This window comes from Grammomys surdaster, unplaced genomic scaffold, assembly GCF_004785775.1.
Source record: "Grammomys surdaster isolate TR1022 unplaced genomic scaffold, NIH_TR_1.0 125925, whole genome shotgun sequence".
In the NCBI taxonomy this organism is placed as follows: domain Eukaryota; kingdom Metazoa; phylum Chordata; class Mammalia; order Rodentia; family Muridae; genus Grammomys; species Grammomys surdaster.
Window position 1 is genome coordinate 1,823,675 of NW_021620749.1, and position 14,416 is coordinate 1,838,090.

Genomic DNA, 14,416 nt, shown 5'->3' on the forward strand with positions numbered 1-14,416 from the left:
AAACACACACATGTGCGAGTACACACACACATGCACACACACACACACAAACACACACATGTGCGAGTATACACACACATGCACACACACACAAACACACACACATGTGCGAGTACACACACACATGCACACACACAGGCATGCACACACGGGCACATGCACATGCAAACTGCACACATTAACCAATTAGTTAATTCTGATGAATGCACAGAAGAATTTGCCACAACCCTGAATACTCACCCCACAATACTGCTCTTCATTGAAGATCTGAGGGGGTAAAGGAATCCCATTCTGAGGTTTCTTCTCCCCGGGAACGTTCTCTCTCATCCACTTCCTGTTGTCTTCATCCCCAGCTATGTCCAGCTCCTTAAAATCTATTTTATTGGCTTCCAAAAAGCCCACCACTTCTTGCTGTTTTTTCCTAATCTGGTTAAGAGCAGAGAAAAAGAATGATCATTAATGTACTGTATCGTGTTATAGGCGCCTTTGAAGCATGTGTTGCTGATATCTACACAGCTTCGGTCCTTTCCTTTGGCTGTACTCTACAACACAAATAATTGTGAGCAGCATTAAAACAAAGAAAACGAAAACCACGCCTTCCCATCAGAAACGATCGGCGATGGGGCAGGGTGCACAAGTGGGTGCTGATACTATACTAGGCTCTCAGCATCTGCCCTCTAGAAAGAAAACAAGAAATCTGTTTGTTCTTGGACTCACCAAAGGCCACTTAAAACAGTCTCCTTGGCCAGACTGGTACAAATGAGGGAGGCCTGGCCTGGGAGCTTGAGAGAAGAAAGGGTCCTAAAGCCAAGCCAGAGGAGGAAGGAGGGGGCAGTGCCTTTTCTCTCTGATGAGTCCCCTCACCCTTTTACCCACCTCATGCCTTGGTAGGACCTTGCTCAAGTACTCCCACTGCTCCTCTCAAAAAGCTGTTCTTCTGGTAGCCTCCTGAGCTGACCCCCATGTATGCAGCATCAGCCCTCAGAGGACTCCTCCCCTTTAAGACAGGAATTGGGGCGCACATGGCACCCCAGCAAATCTCCTCCAGACTCACTTCACATCTTCCTCAGGGTCCCTTCTCTATCCTCAGGATGCCAAGGGGCCTGCTGGTTCCTAAGGAACCGGTCTGCAGGTCTGAACTCTTGCTTGTGCAGCAGAGGTTAAGAGAGTTCTTTCTCTGTCCTGTGGTATTTGCCCACCGGGAAGCTCTGTCTCTGTCCTGAAGTCACCCAGCAATTGTTGGCCACTCCAGCGTGTCTGGGAATATACAGCCATGCCTCTCCCAGCCTTTCACTTAACACCTCTTGTTTATTGTCTCGTACAGTGAGGAGACTTTCCAACTGAGGTCACCATACTGTAGAAGCCCGCTGGATGGAAGTTGTGGATGACATTTGTGTCCTAGCTCCAAGGACACTCTATGAACAAGGTCTTACTGCTTCAATTCCCTCACCTCCAAAACAGACACTGATGTCTTCCTCTGTGGTGTTCGAGTTCGTGACAAATGAATGAGATGAGGTGGTAACAAGGTCAGAGTCACAGCGGGGAGCCTGCACTGCCAGGCACCCAGCACCCAGTTAGGCTGGCCATGCCATCAAGTGAGATTTTGTTTTACTTGAGACAGGGTCTCACTACACAGTCCAAGTTGGCTTAGAACTAGCTATGTAGCCCAGGATGCCCTCAAACCTATGTTTTTCCTGCTTCAGCCTCCTGAGTACTGGGATTGCAACTGTGTGCCATCATACCTGGTTTGCCAGATACATGTTCTGATCAGTATTTTAAAGTAATAATGGGCTGGAGAGATGGCTCAGTGGTTAAGAGCACTGACTGCACTTCCAGAGGTCCTGAGTTCAATTCCCAGCAACCACATGGTGGCTCACAACCATCTGTAATGAGATCTGATGCCCTCTTCTGGTGTGTCTGAAGACAGCTACAGTGTATTCATATATAATAAATAAATAAATCTTAAAAAAAAAGATTCCTTCTAAAAAAATAAATAAATAAATAAAGTAATAACAGTGCGTTTCTGTTGAATTTGGTGGATTTTCCAAGACTGACACCAAGACTGAACAAATTTTTTTAGGGATAGAGAGAAAGACCAAAGTAAAAAAAATTTGTAAGGGTGAAGAGAGACTCAACACATGAGTGCTTGCTGCACAGACATGAATTCAGATCCAAGAATCTGTGTAAAAATCTGGTGTTGGGCAGTGGGCTGTGAGAAGCAGCTGGATGCCTGGTTGAGCATAGGCCTCGAACCCCAGACCCTTATCTGACAGCAGGTGTTCAGCTCTGCTCCCAGGCCCTGGTTCTTTTCATTCAGCTTCAGCCCTCCACAGCCCCTCCCACAGAGAGGTCTATGGCCATCAGTCATGAGGAACAGTGGCTCTCCTACACGTAGATGAGGTATCTCCAAGCTCTCAGACCAAGCCAATAGGCGTTATCTGCTGCCAGACCCTAACCCACCCTGAAACTGTATATAAGGGCTCTATTCTGGAGAAGTAAAAGGTGTGCGAGAATCATCCTGGTGTCCGAGAGTTTCTGTCGTAAGAGCTGTAACACTTGGGAAGAGATCTGCTCTCCACGAACCTGCCTAGGACACCAAGCTGCCTCCTTGCCAGCTAGCCGGCGCCTCACTAGCATAGCCTGGACCAGTTCAGCACGGAGAGACGAGTGCAGCACCTGGGAGTAACAGGGCAGTGACATTGGAGACACGGGGCAGAGGCAGCAGTGAATTCAATCCCCCTCCCTGCACACTCTCTGTCCTCTTTGGCCTGGACCTCCCACACAGGGCCGGGCCTGAGACTGACGGGACAGTGGAGACACGGGCAGAGGCAGTTGCAGAGGCAGTGGCGGACCCTCCCTGCTCGCACCCTGTCCCTAGCCGAGCGGGAGATCCTCGTGGGACACCCTCCAGAACAGGGGACCCTCAATCTGGCTGTCGCCACATGCACACCTGTAACCACAATCTGGTTGCCACATGCACACCTGTAACCACAATCTGGTCGCCACATGTATACCTGTAACCATAATCTGGTCAATATGCACACCTGTAACCAGAATCTGTGGAGAGCAGGGATAGGAGGATTGTGGGGCCTACAGGCTGCTAGCCTAGTCCCAGGCTCAGTGAGAGATCCTGTCTCAAGTGAACAAGGTGGATAATGATAAAGCAGAGCACTGGACACCCTCCTCTGGCCTCTGCACGTGTGTGCAGACACGTGCATACATGCACATGCATACACATACATGCACACACATGCTCACACATGCTAACAAATACACTCACAGAGTCCCACTTTTCCCATCACATTTATTCCAGCAATTTAGTGGACTGAGAAACCTAGAAGTTCCTATGATACTCTGCCTTCAGAGTGGTCACTGCAGGGGATTGAACACCTTGACAACAGTCAAGACTCTTCTCTTTTCTCTATCCTGCTACCCCATCGCAGAAGCAGCCTTCTAAAGAAGAGGGCTGTATGAGAAGAAACCTATCTTCTCCTGCCTTCCACATCTTCTTAGGCCAAAGCCCTCCTGAACATGGTACAGTGTGGCCCAGATCTTTGAATGCAATTGTTTAAATGTGGCTGATGCATACATTCAGGTCCTGTTGATGAGATTGTTGGCTGGTTTTTGTTGGCCCAGAACTCATTTTCTAAACCTGTGGTCTTTGCAGACAACAAACACAGACCGCCAACACATGCAGTCGAGATGCAAGCAGCCGCTGCATGATTTTTCCTGTCAAGAAGCTGTTGGGTGAAATTCCTCATTCCTGAACACTCGGCAGTGAGATGTAGGGTGCTGAGTTCTCATTATTTTTTGAGGGGGGTTGGTGTTTTGAGACAGGGTTTCTCCATGTAACCCTGGCTGTCCTGGAACTCGTTCTGTAGACCAGGCTGGCCTCGAACTCACAGAGATCCACCTGCCTCCTGCCTCTACTTCTGCTTCCCAGGTGTGCCACCACCATCTGGCACATCCTCATTCTTTATGGAAGAAACTCTTCCACTTAATGTGGTTTTAGACATCTAATATGTAATAACCATAGCCTGCTAAAAATCGTTGCTAAAAGCCACAGTAACTAATAATGATGACAACTGTAATGCTCATTAAGATATATCGTAGATAATATAATCAATTCCTGGTGGCTAACAGAAATGAAAATGGCAACTAACATAGCATTAACAAACAACTGCCAGTGACTGTAATTAATAATCGCAAAACTTTCCAGTGCCCGGATAGGCCCTGGCACGGTGCTGGGCGCTCGAGTGTGGCATCTCAGAGGTCCTCATGACCAAGCTATGAGGTGAGCACTATTCTTATCCTCATTTTACAGACAAGGAAATTGAGGCTTAGCAAGGAGAAATACCTCCTTCAAGGTCACACAGTTACAAACGGCACTCAAATAGTCGTCTAGGGAGTCACAATTAACTCAGCTACTCCAAAATTAAGACACCACCCAACAGCACCCCCCTGCCAGAACCAAAACAGACTCCCAGACTTCAAGAATGCAGGACAATAAACAAACCAAAGAAATCTGTGGATTTATTCTGTTGTCTGAAGAATACAAACAGCCATACAGAACAGATAAAAGACAGGCTGGAGAGATGGCTCAGCAGTTGAGAGCACTGGCTGCTCTTGCAGAGGACCTGGTTTTAATTCCCAGCACCCACATGGTGGTGGCTCACAACCATCTGTTACTCCAGTCCCAGAAGACCTGAGACCTCTTCTGGCCTCTATGTACATCAGGCATACAAGTGGTATACTAACATACATGTATCTACATGTTCATGGTAACATACGTGTATCTAAAACTAAGAATAAGTAAATGACTGTGAAAAGTTTTCAACACTGAGCACTGTCGTTTAAGACTCACTTCAAAACTGGCCCACCAAAGCAACTCTCTTTGAAAAGTTATTTCCAATCTAAAACACCCAAGCATGAACTCTCAGGATGCAGCACCATGGTAAGATACCATGCTTACACAACAAGTGTGAGGCCCCAGGTGTGAACCCAGCATTGAGGAAAGATGGATGTGTTTATTATGTATACCTATCAAAGCCAAGTCCACAGTCACCAACAGCCACGGAAGGTCTACGTTTGCAATCTCTGTCACTGGAACTCTCCACTCGAGCTGTGTGCTCCTCTTTTTCTCCTAGACCAGGGCATCAGCTCAAGGCCACATGACACGTCATCCTATTTCCAACTCTGAGTTAGTCTACATCCTACAGAACGAATAGAACCACAGAAACCATCGTAGACCGGCGGGTGAGTTTGCCAAACTCTTTTATTTTCTGCCTGCCTTCTCTGGAAACCCTCCTGAATGTCCGGGATTTTGGAGTGGTGGGCCTCTGCAAACTGTGGTTGGGGCTGACACTTAGCCAGGGACTGGAAACATCTCTGCGGAGTGACTGTCAGAATTCCAGCCGCAACCTGAGACCCTGTAGGAATCAGCTATAAAAGGAAACAGCCCCCTCTCTGGTCTCTAACTCTTGGGATTAATAGTCTGTTTTCCTCCCACAGTCTTCCTCAGTTCTGCTAAAATATTGTCCAGAACCTCCACCAGACAGATACTAGAGTCCACCTGAAGCCAGTCTCCTACAAGTCATTCCTAGAACTGAGTCTCTAAGTCGCTCTTATTTCTTCGGCTGGTGGGTCAACACAGCACAGAATGCAGGCTGGAATCAGAGGGTGGGTGGTCTCAAGCAATCCAGGCTAAGCCATTGTATGGAGCTGGGCTTTTGGCTCACACTCTGGGTGCCCTCACTTCTGAGAGCATTTAAAACTGTGGCCTCAGATAGGTTTGCTGCTGTCATTGTGACATCATGTTCTACAAATAATAACATCACACCTACTATCTTCGAAATGCTTCCAGCTATTTCAAATATAGGAGGAATTGTACCCCGAGGTCTTTTGGGCGATCTGATTGAGTTCTCCCTGGTCCATCATCTGTCTCCAAGTTTTAGCCTACAACTTACAGAATGAATGGTGAAGCACCAAAAAACAATCCAAATGGCCAATACCACACAGCACTACCCACAGCACACCAAGCACAGGTTAAAAAGAGCATGAAACACTCCACCCTCCTGTCATTTTTCACGCCCACCTGCCAGATTACACACTTCACAAACTTTTTCCAACATCGCAACATCGCGAAGACAGAGGCAAAAAGCGAAGGGCACTCATGCTCACCGGCAGTGTGCAGTTGACTCCCACACAAAAACAAAACCAGCATTCAAGGCCAAAGCCAGGGCATACCCGCTCCTTCTGCCTCCAGAAAATCACATAGGAAGAAAGCCCACAGAGCCCCAGACACCTACCGCTATGGACCCAGAAGATGTGGCAACAAACACTTTGATAACCATTTCGACAGTCGGAAAGAGGACTCCCCCTAACACACCCCTGCTAGGGAAGTCTCTGGACAAATCCCGCAGTGACGCTGGAGGAGCAGGTGCCAGGTCGGCGCTGGAGGTGATCCAAGCCTCTGCTCCCAACCCTCCCCTCCAACCAAGAGGCGAAAGAGTAACCGGGAGGCATCCTGGGTTTCCCCCACCGTTTGAGATGTCAGGAAAATGATTGGCTGATAAAAGCGGCCACTGGACCCTTTCCCTTATCACTTTAAAGGCCTAACAACAGTCCCTAAAAGGCCAGGCTGCGAGCTCGGGAGCGCACCAATCACAGACCCATGGAGAGGTGGCTAGGGCAGAAGAGGCGGGGCTGGGAAACTGTGGGGTGTGGAAAAGAAGCGAGTAGTCCCGAGTCTAGGGGAAAGCCCAGAAAAACCCACCTTATCCAGGACGAGGCTGAATTCGCCGGGCTTTGGACAACCAACAGAGCTGTGGAGACTGAGACAGCCGCAGTGGCCATTTAAATAAAGTGCAGCTTCCTGCTTTAAAGTTTTCTAGAGGGTTACTTCAAAACCCAACGAACTGTCACACAACAGAGGTTCCTCTGTGAGCCTGTTTTGTGCTTTCTCCCTTCATCAGCTGTTGGGTGCTGTAAAACATCACTGACACTTCAGAGCTGGTGGCTGCCGATGACTGTACCTAGAAATAATCTCCCCTATTTTATTAAAGGCCTTGCGGCATGTTTATATCAAGCTCTAATACATCTTATTTATATAGGTTCTTTGAAATGCATTTTAAAAATCAGAGTACAAAACTAGTAAAGAAGTCCAAATGTTAGGAGCCCAGATTCTTCTGAAGGTTTCAAAGCAAGGTCAAGGGCAGCTCAGTGGATAAAGGCACTTGCCTCCAAGTCTGAACACCTCCCTGAGTTCCATCTCTAAGGAAAAAAGCAAAACACACACATACACACTCATACACACAGACACACACATGTATGCACACTTATACACACAACACACACACAGATACACATGCACACACCCTAGAACTTCATAGTGAAGGGAAAAAACAATACACACACATACACACTCATACACATAGACAGACATGCATACACACACATGTGCACACATATACACACAATAAAAACACTACACACTCATACACATAGAGACACATACACACACATGAATGCACACATGTGCACACATAAGTACACACATGTGTGCATTTATACACAGACACACAGACACACACATGTATACATATACACACAATACACACACATATACTCAGACACACATGCACACATATGTATACCCACGAATGCACAAGCACACTGATTGAGAAATCAGATCCGAATGCATTAGGGGCAAAGGCCCATCACTTAGGAAGCGCTGTGAGCATTTACCTCCTTCTGGTACCAGACCCTCTCCTCTCCCTGTTACTCATCACAGAGAAGAGAGGCTGGTGTTCTGGAGCAGGGTGGGACCTCTTTGGCTCCAGTACCTGCTCTTTACACCAGTGTCTCAGAGATCCCGAATCCTGGTCCCTGTCCCCAGGTGGGTGTTATCGCAAAGATCCTTATTGGACTTGATTTTTTGTGGAAATTTACCAGCCTTTTTTTTATATTATTATTTATTTTATGTATACAAGTACACTGTAGCTATCTTCAGATACACCAGAAGAGGGCATCAGATCCCATTACAGAGCACTGACTGCTCTTCCAGAGGTCCTGAGATCAATTCCCAGTAACCATATGGTGGCTGAGTAGTCACAGACTTTGTAAATAGGTAGCCTTGGCAGACAATATCAACTTAGATAAGGACAAGCGAGTCATAGGCAGAGTCATAGTGACTTGTCCCCTGAACCTTCACCCAGCTGATACCCAGTTCTGAAAGATATCTGTATTCCCCCTGAACATTCACACTCCAGTGTCACTCCCTTCCCCACATCCTGCCTTTCTGTGTTTATAACCCCTGTGTGAATGAATTACGATTTGAGAAAAAATAAATTATTTTTTTAAAAAAAGTACCCTGGGGCAAAAGTATTTGATGCACCCTGGTATGAATCAAGCAGACAGTTTTGTATGAAAATATCACTTCTATAAAGCATCTAATTTCACAAAGCAAAAAAAAAAAAAAGGGTTTGCCATCTGGAGATTTACAAATTTATTTACATACTGAGCATATATGTGCTAATTAAAAATATCTGACTACTGAAAAAAAAAAGACTTAAAACCCCTAGTAAGTCTTATAAATTATGGACGTAATCATTGTTTTCATAAAAAAAAAATACTTGCTATTTCTTATCAAATCCAACTGCCATGCAGTGCTAAAAGACTGTTCGAAATTTCCTGTGAAGGCATTTTAGTTTTTTTTTTTTTTTTTTTTTCGAGACAGGGTTTCTCTGTATAGCCCTGGCTGTCCTGGAACTCACTCTGTAGACCAGGCTGGCCTCGAACTCAGAAATCCGCCTGCCTCTGCCTCCCAAGTGCTGGGATTAAAGGCGTGCGCCACCACCGCCCGGCCTGTGAAGGCATTTTAATGTGAGCAAATATAAAAGGACTCAATATGAAAAAGAAAAAAAGAAAAAAAGGCTACCTCATACATCCTTGGTTTAGATTAATAATTCCCTACTCTCCTTCTCTCCACCCTCCTGTTTCCATTCCCCCTTATTTAATTGCCAGTGGTCACCCTATTCTTCAATAGCATATAGTAGCTTCTTATTACCATGTGTACTGGCTAAATCAGAGACACATTACTGTTAAAAGTGTAGGAAATGAGCAACTGGGAGCGTTCGAACATAGAAGGAACATTTATATCAGTCATCTTGCCAAGACTCAGGGAACATGAGAGAAAAGGAAGGAGAGAGAATGTCAGGGAGGATGGCTGTGAAAGGCTGTCCCTGGACATGGCATGACCGTGACAGCTGTGGCTCTCCACATAAAACCTGCACAGGACCAAGCCAGTTACAACATCCAATGTGCAGAGCAGATGGGCTCCTGAGGCCCATCCTTAGCTGAGGAGCCACTGGCAGGGGTGGGCTGTGATAAAAGGAAAGACAGTTTTCTTCATGAGTGTGGTCACTAGATTCCCCATGTCCCAGTGGGTGACCCACGCCCAGTACTAACTCGATTCAGAGAGTTTAAAAAAGCAGTCATAAAGTGGGAGGGATGTGTGATGAGAAGTCTGGGAGGCAGGGAATATAATCAAGATACTTTATATCCATGAAGATTATAAACCAATTTTACATTTATTTTTTCTCTGTTTTCAAAATATCTACACTGTGTACTTTTTCCTACACACAAAAATGCTTTTCACATCGTAAAGTCTGTTACATGAACCTTCTATTTTTCCTTTCTCTGAGGACTATGTAAGACAGCAATAAGCTGTCTTTTTCTACGCTTTTTTTTTTCTGTCATGTGCATTAGAAATCTAAACTGTGGCTACATTCTGCATGTGTGTTCTGTGGAGAATACACATCTGCTCAGAGGATGGAGTACATTGCTCAATAACGGTATGCCCTCCAGCTGTGATCCGTGAGACCTACGGGAAAAACAAAACTGTGGGTTAAAGTAACAGCTGCCAGGATTTTTTGGAGTTCGTCGTCAGCCAGCCTCACTCTGGGTGCTTTGTACAAACTGTCCTTTGATCTGGACACCCCTAACTTAGTTCCCCCTCAGCTGGTTCTCTTCACATGATACAAACGAAGGCCTACAATGCTTCCCTCAAATTCCCAGTGCCTCCTTTTGCATGGTGATTTTTTTAAAGTATATTCTTGTTTTAGTTTGGTTTGGTTTGATTGTTGTTATTTTGGTTTTGGTGTGGTGGTGGTTTGGTTTGGTTTGGTTTGGTTTGGTTTGGTTTGGTTTGGTTTGGTTGCTTTGGTTTCTTGAGACAGGTTTTCTCTACATAGTCCTCGCTGTTTGAAACTCTCTATGAAGACCAGGTTGGCCTGGAATTCACAGAGATCCCCCTGCCTCTGCCTTCCAAGCTCTGGTATTAAAGGTGTGCAGCTCTCGGACAAGCCCAGGTTTATTCTCTTTTTAAAAAAAAAATAACCATAAAAATGTATAATAAGGTCTCTGGAAAGTCAAGCTGAATTCCTGAAGTGTTCCATTGAAATGGCTGAGCTTGGAGAAGATAAACAGAATTGCCAAATATCCCAAATAAGTTTTAAAGTTCAATATGCTTCTGAATTTATTTTCCACCTCTGAAAGCAGCTGTGTGCCCAGGTAAGCATTCAGGGGCAAACCACTCAGCACCTGTGGTGGGTGAGAATGGCCCCCAGAGGCTCATGTATTTCAGTATTTGATCAACAGTTGGTGAAACTGTTTGGAAAGGTTAGGAGGTAAGGCCTAGCTCTTCCTCCCTTCCTTCCTCCCTGCCTTCTCTGCTTCCTATTTCTGGATCAGGATGTAAGCTCCCTGCCATGCTCCCTGCCATGCTCCCTGCCATGACAGTCATCACCTACCCCTCTGAGACTGTTAAGCCCCTAATAAACTCTCTTCCATAACCTGCCTAGGTCATGATGCTTTATCACGTGTTCCCCTGGAGTTGCTGGCCCCAGGGGAAAGGCCATAGACTTATTCCAATTATAATTAAAAGATTTATTGACAACAGTATCTGAGCCAAACTTGAGATTGCCATGCAAAGAGGACTAAGGGAAGAATTTTTAATGGTAAAAATCACAAGAAGACATCGAGTGTCTGCACAAGCAAGCCAAGGGCTGTTCTGCTCTGCCAAGACTAGGTAGTCAAGGCAACCTCAAATAGTCCTAGAACATCTGTATAAGCAGGTTACAGAATACAAAAAGACAGTTAGTCATAACATAGCAAGTATATCGTCACGGCTGGACATTTCTGAGTTGGGGAGTCACTGAGTCAGGGTTACTAGAACGTATCTTCCAGGGAAAAGACAAACAACTAGTGAATACCAAGATGGACGTCTAGCATAAAATGAAGTTAGCTGTCACAATGGCAAAAGAAAAGTAACTAACACAGTAGTACAGGCCTGTGGTTCCAACATTTTGGGAGGTAGGAAAAGGAGATCGAGAATTCAAGTTCCTGGAGGGTGCTAAATATATCAAGATACATCATATACAAATACGAAATTGTCAGAAATTATATAAAAATATTCTGGTTTTGTTGTTTGGCGTTCTAGTTCGTTTTGAGACAGGGTTTCCTTGTGTAGCCCTGGCTATCCTACAACTAGCTTTGTAGACCAGGCTTGCCTTGAACTCAGAGATCTGCCTGCCTCCCCCCTCCAGTGCTAGGGTTAAAGGCACATATCACAATGCCCAGAAAAAGATAAAAATATTCTTGAAAAAAAAGTAATTGTGCATTGAGGAGCAGTTCAAAGCTAGCCTGATCTATGAAGCCAGGCCAGTCAGAGCTACATTGTAAGAGCCTGTCTGTCTCAAAATGCGCAGGTGCTGGAGAGATGGCTCGGTGGTTGAGAGTACTCACTGCTCTTGCAGAACTGGGTGTAAATCCCAGGACCTTCAAAACATAAAACACATTTTAATTAAAAACTTAAGGAACGTAAAAGTCATACTCAGTTACAGTAACAATTGTGAGGCCAGACTGGACTACAAGAGAACCTGTCTCAAGAAACACAATACTTAAGAGAGCAAATAGAAATCTGCCTCTGTCTACACTAAAAACAAAAGATAACTTATGGGAGCATTTACCTTTAATCTCAGCACTCAGGAAACAGAGACAGGCTGATTTCTATGAGTTCAAGGCTAGCCTTGTCTATATATGGAGTGAGATACTGACTATAAAAAATATTTAAAAAAGTAATCAGCAACCTAAAGGAACTATTTACAACATATATCACAGACCAAGTTTCCATACATCGAAAGTTCCTCCAAATCAAGTTTTATAAAGACATATAACAAGCTTAAAAGTGAGCTAAAGGCCAGGCTCATCCTGGTAGACCAAAGCACTTGAGAGGCTGGGGTAAGAGGATCATTTGACCCCAGAAGTTGGAAGACAGTCTGGACTGTGTGGTGAAAATTAAAAATCAAAATCCTAAGGCCCTGGGTTCCACCTCTAGTGTTGCCAAAATAAAAAGTAAGGGGAGGGGGAGAAATTACAAAATAAGAGTAATGGACACTGTGAACTGAAATCCCAAAGAAGAAAGGCACACCCTTGTTAAAGATACTAAGATCTGAGTAGCTAAGTAGATTACATAATTGTGACTAGATAGAATGTGGCAAGTTTGGAGCCAAATGGACTATCTTTAGTCTCCGTAATGGACTGGTCACTGTACAGGCCCATGATGGATATAACATTTATGTGACCATCGGGTAAATTCTTTTACAAAGCACCAACAGACCACTCGCTTCCACCAACCCAATGCACCTAGGGCCTATAGATTTTCACGATTTGCTGTAACCTGCTTGGTATCTGACGGCCCCCAACCTACATATTTTACAAGTGACTTGATTTGTGACTTATTTTGTTCTATGGCCAATAAAACTTTACAAAACATTTACCATGTTGGAACATGATATTTGAGGTAAAATAAATCTGTGTTCCAGGCCACGGTCATTCATATTTAGCTCCAGAATAAGCTCTTCCTCCCTGTGAGAGCCCTGGTTTTTAGGGGGGGGGTTCAGTTGTTTTGCAATGACACCAATAAAGTTATTACAGCCCCGTACCCTTCTTGGTAACAAGGAATTTACAGTTAAAATGCCAGTTTTAACACTCAAACTCAAAAATATCAGCTATAATTCTACCACCTGAGTGACTCTGTCTTAGCCAGTTTTCGGTTTGGAAACACCGTACACCAAACACAGTTTTTCTGCTAGCACTTAGTTTTAGCAAGAAGCCCCACCATGTATAAAACCAAGTTAACAGGGACACTCTGTTCCAGTTCTCTCCCTTCCTGGCACTGCAGCAAGGAGCAGGGTCAGCTATAAATTCCTCCTGCAGTCTGGGTTCCAGCTTCTCAGGGAGCAAGACCTCTCAGACCCGCCCTTGGGCCAAGTACGCGTGCGTACACCTGGTGTCCCGCCCCCAACTCCACCGGCCAGCCAGCTTGCCACAGCGCCAAGTACGCATGCGTACACCCAAGCTAGCAGTCCCAGGAGGCCCTGCGTGGTTTCCATGGCTACGCCCGCGCTTCCTTAGGTCCGGGGTCGAGGCAGCTGCGGGAGCAGCGCGGAGCAGGTAACGGCCTTGGCACCGCCGCCGCCGTCCCCCGCAGTCGTGGTCTCATCAGCCGGTGCTGGCCTCCCAGGAGCCACCAGACAGGCCCCTCCCGGGGCCCGGCACTGCGAGTCTCTCCGTCCGCTCTGGCCTCCGGCCTCGCCTTGCCTCGGCGGAGCTGGTAACGTAGCCCCGGCGCCTCCCGCCCGGGAGCATGCGCCGCCGGTGGGGTCGCTGGTCAGTGTCCTCCCCCAACCCCCTCCAAAGTGCAAAGAGCGAGAATGGGGCCCAAGCCTCAGTGCTTCGGAACCCCGAACCTCCGTGGTGCATTCACCACCCCGCTGGTGTGCTTTTCCTTCCAACCCTGGCACCTCGCGATGCTGCCCCGTGGGGCGTCTGCATCCTTCTAAAACGCCTCAGAAGCTGTGATTTTCCACCCACAGCTCAGCCTTGGGACTCTCTTTGTCAACCCAGTTTACCTTGCGTGCTTTAAGATTTTGTTGTTTCCTTGACAACGGTTAACTCCTTTCAGGCCAGCCTTTTTTTTTTTTTTCCTTTTCTTTTTTCTTTTTTCTTTTTTATTTTTTTTTTGGCAGAGCGTGACACCGAACTTGTTTTCTGTCTGCACAAATCATATAGATGGAGTCATCCCGTTCCAAAGACTCAAGGCCCACGTAAATGCCGCTGAGCCCAAAATGTGTATATCCAGCCCTGGCCCTTTTCTGAACCCCATACGGTGGACTCAGCAGCCTGACCCTGTCTACCAGGTGTCTAAGCTGTTTCCATACCAGCTTGTCCAAGAAGGTGTCTGATAAGTCGGCAGCCAGGCTCCTCTTAGATGCATACATAATCCACCCAGTTGCTGAAAACCTCATTCTTCTTCCACTCGACGGATCTTTGTATCTATTTTGACTTTGTCAGC

General features: G+C 46.0%; 1 protein-coding gene across 1 annotated transcript in view; it reads right to left on the reverse strand.

The window, feature by feature from the left end:
• LOC114608535 (SH3 domain-binding glutamic acid-rich protein) overlaps nucleotides 1-6,531 on the reverse strand; it is a 26,293-nt gene extending 19,762 nt beyond the window's left edge. Inside the window, exons 1-2 of the mRNA XM_028752507.1 lie at nucleotides 6,309-6,531; nucleotides 241-426 (exon numbers count right to left, since the gene is read on the reverse strand). Of these exons, the coding sequence (XP_028608340.1) occupies nucleotides 241-426; nucleotides 6,309-6,353 (231 nt within the window). The 5' untranslated portion in view covers nucleotides 6,354-6,531. The remainder of the gene's footprint in view (nucleotides 1-240; nucleotides 427-6,308) is intronic.
• Nucleotides 6,532-14,416: the final 7,885 nt, after the last annotated feature.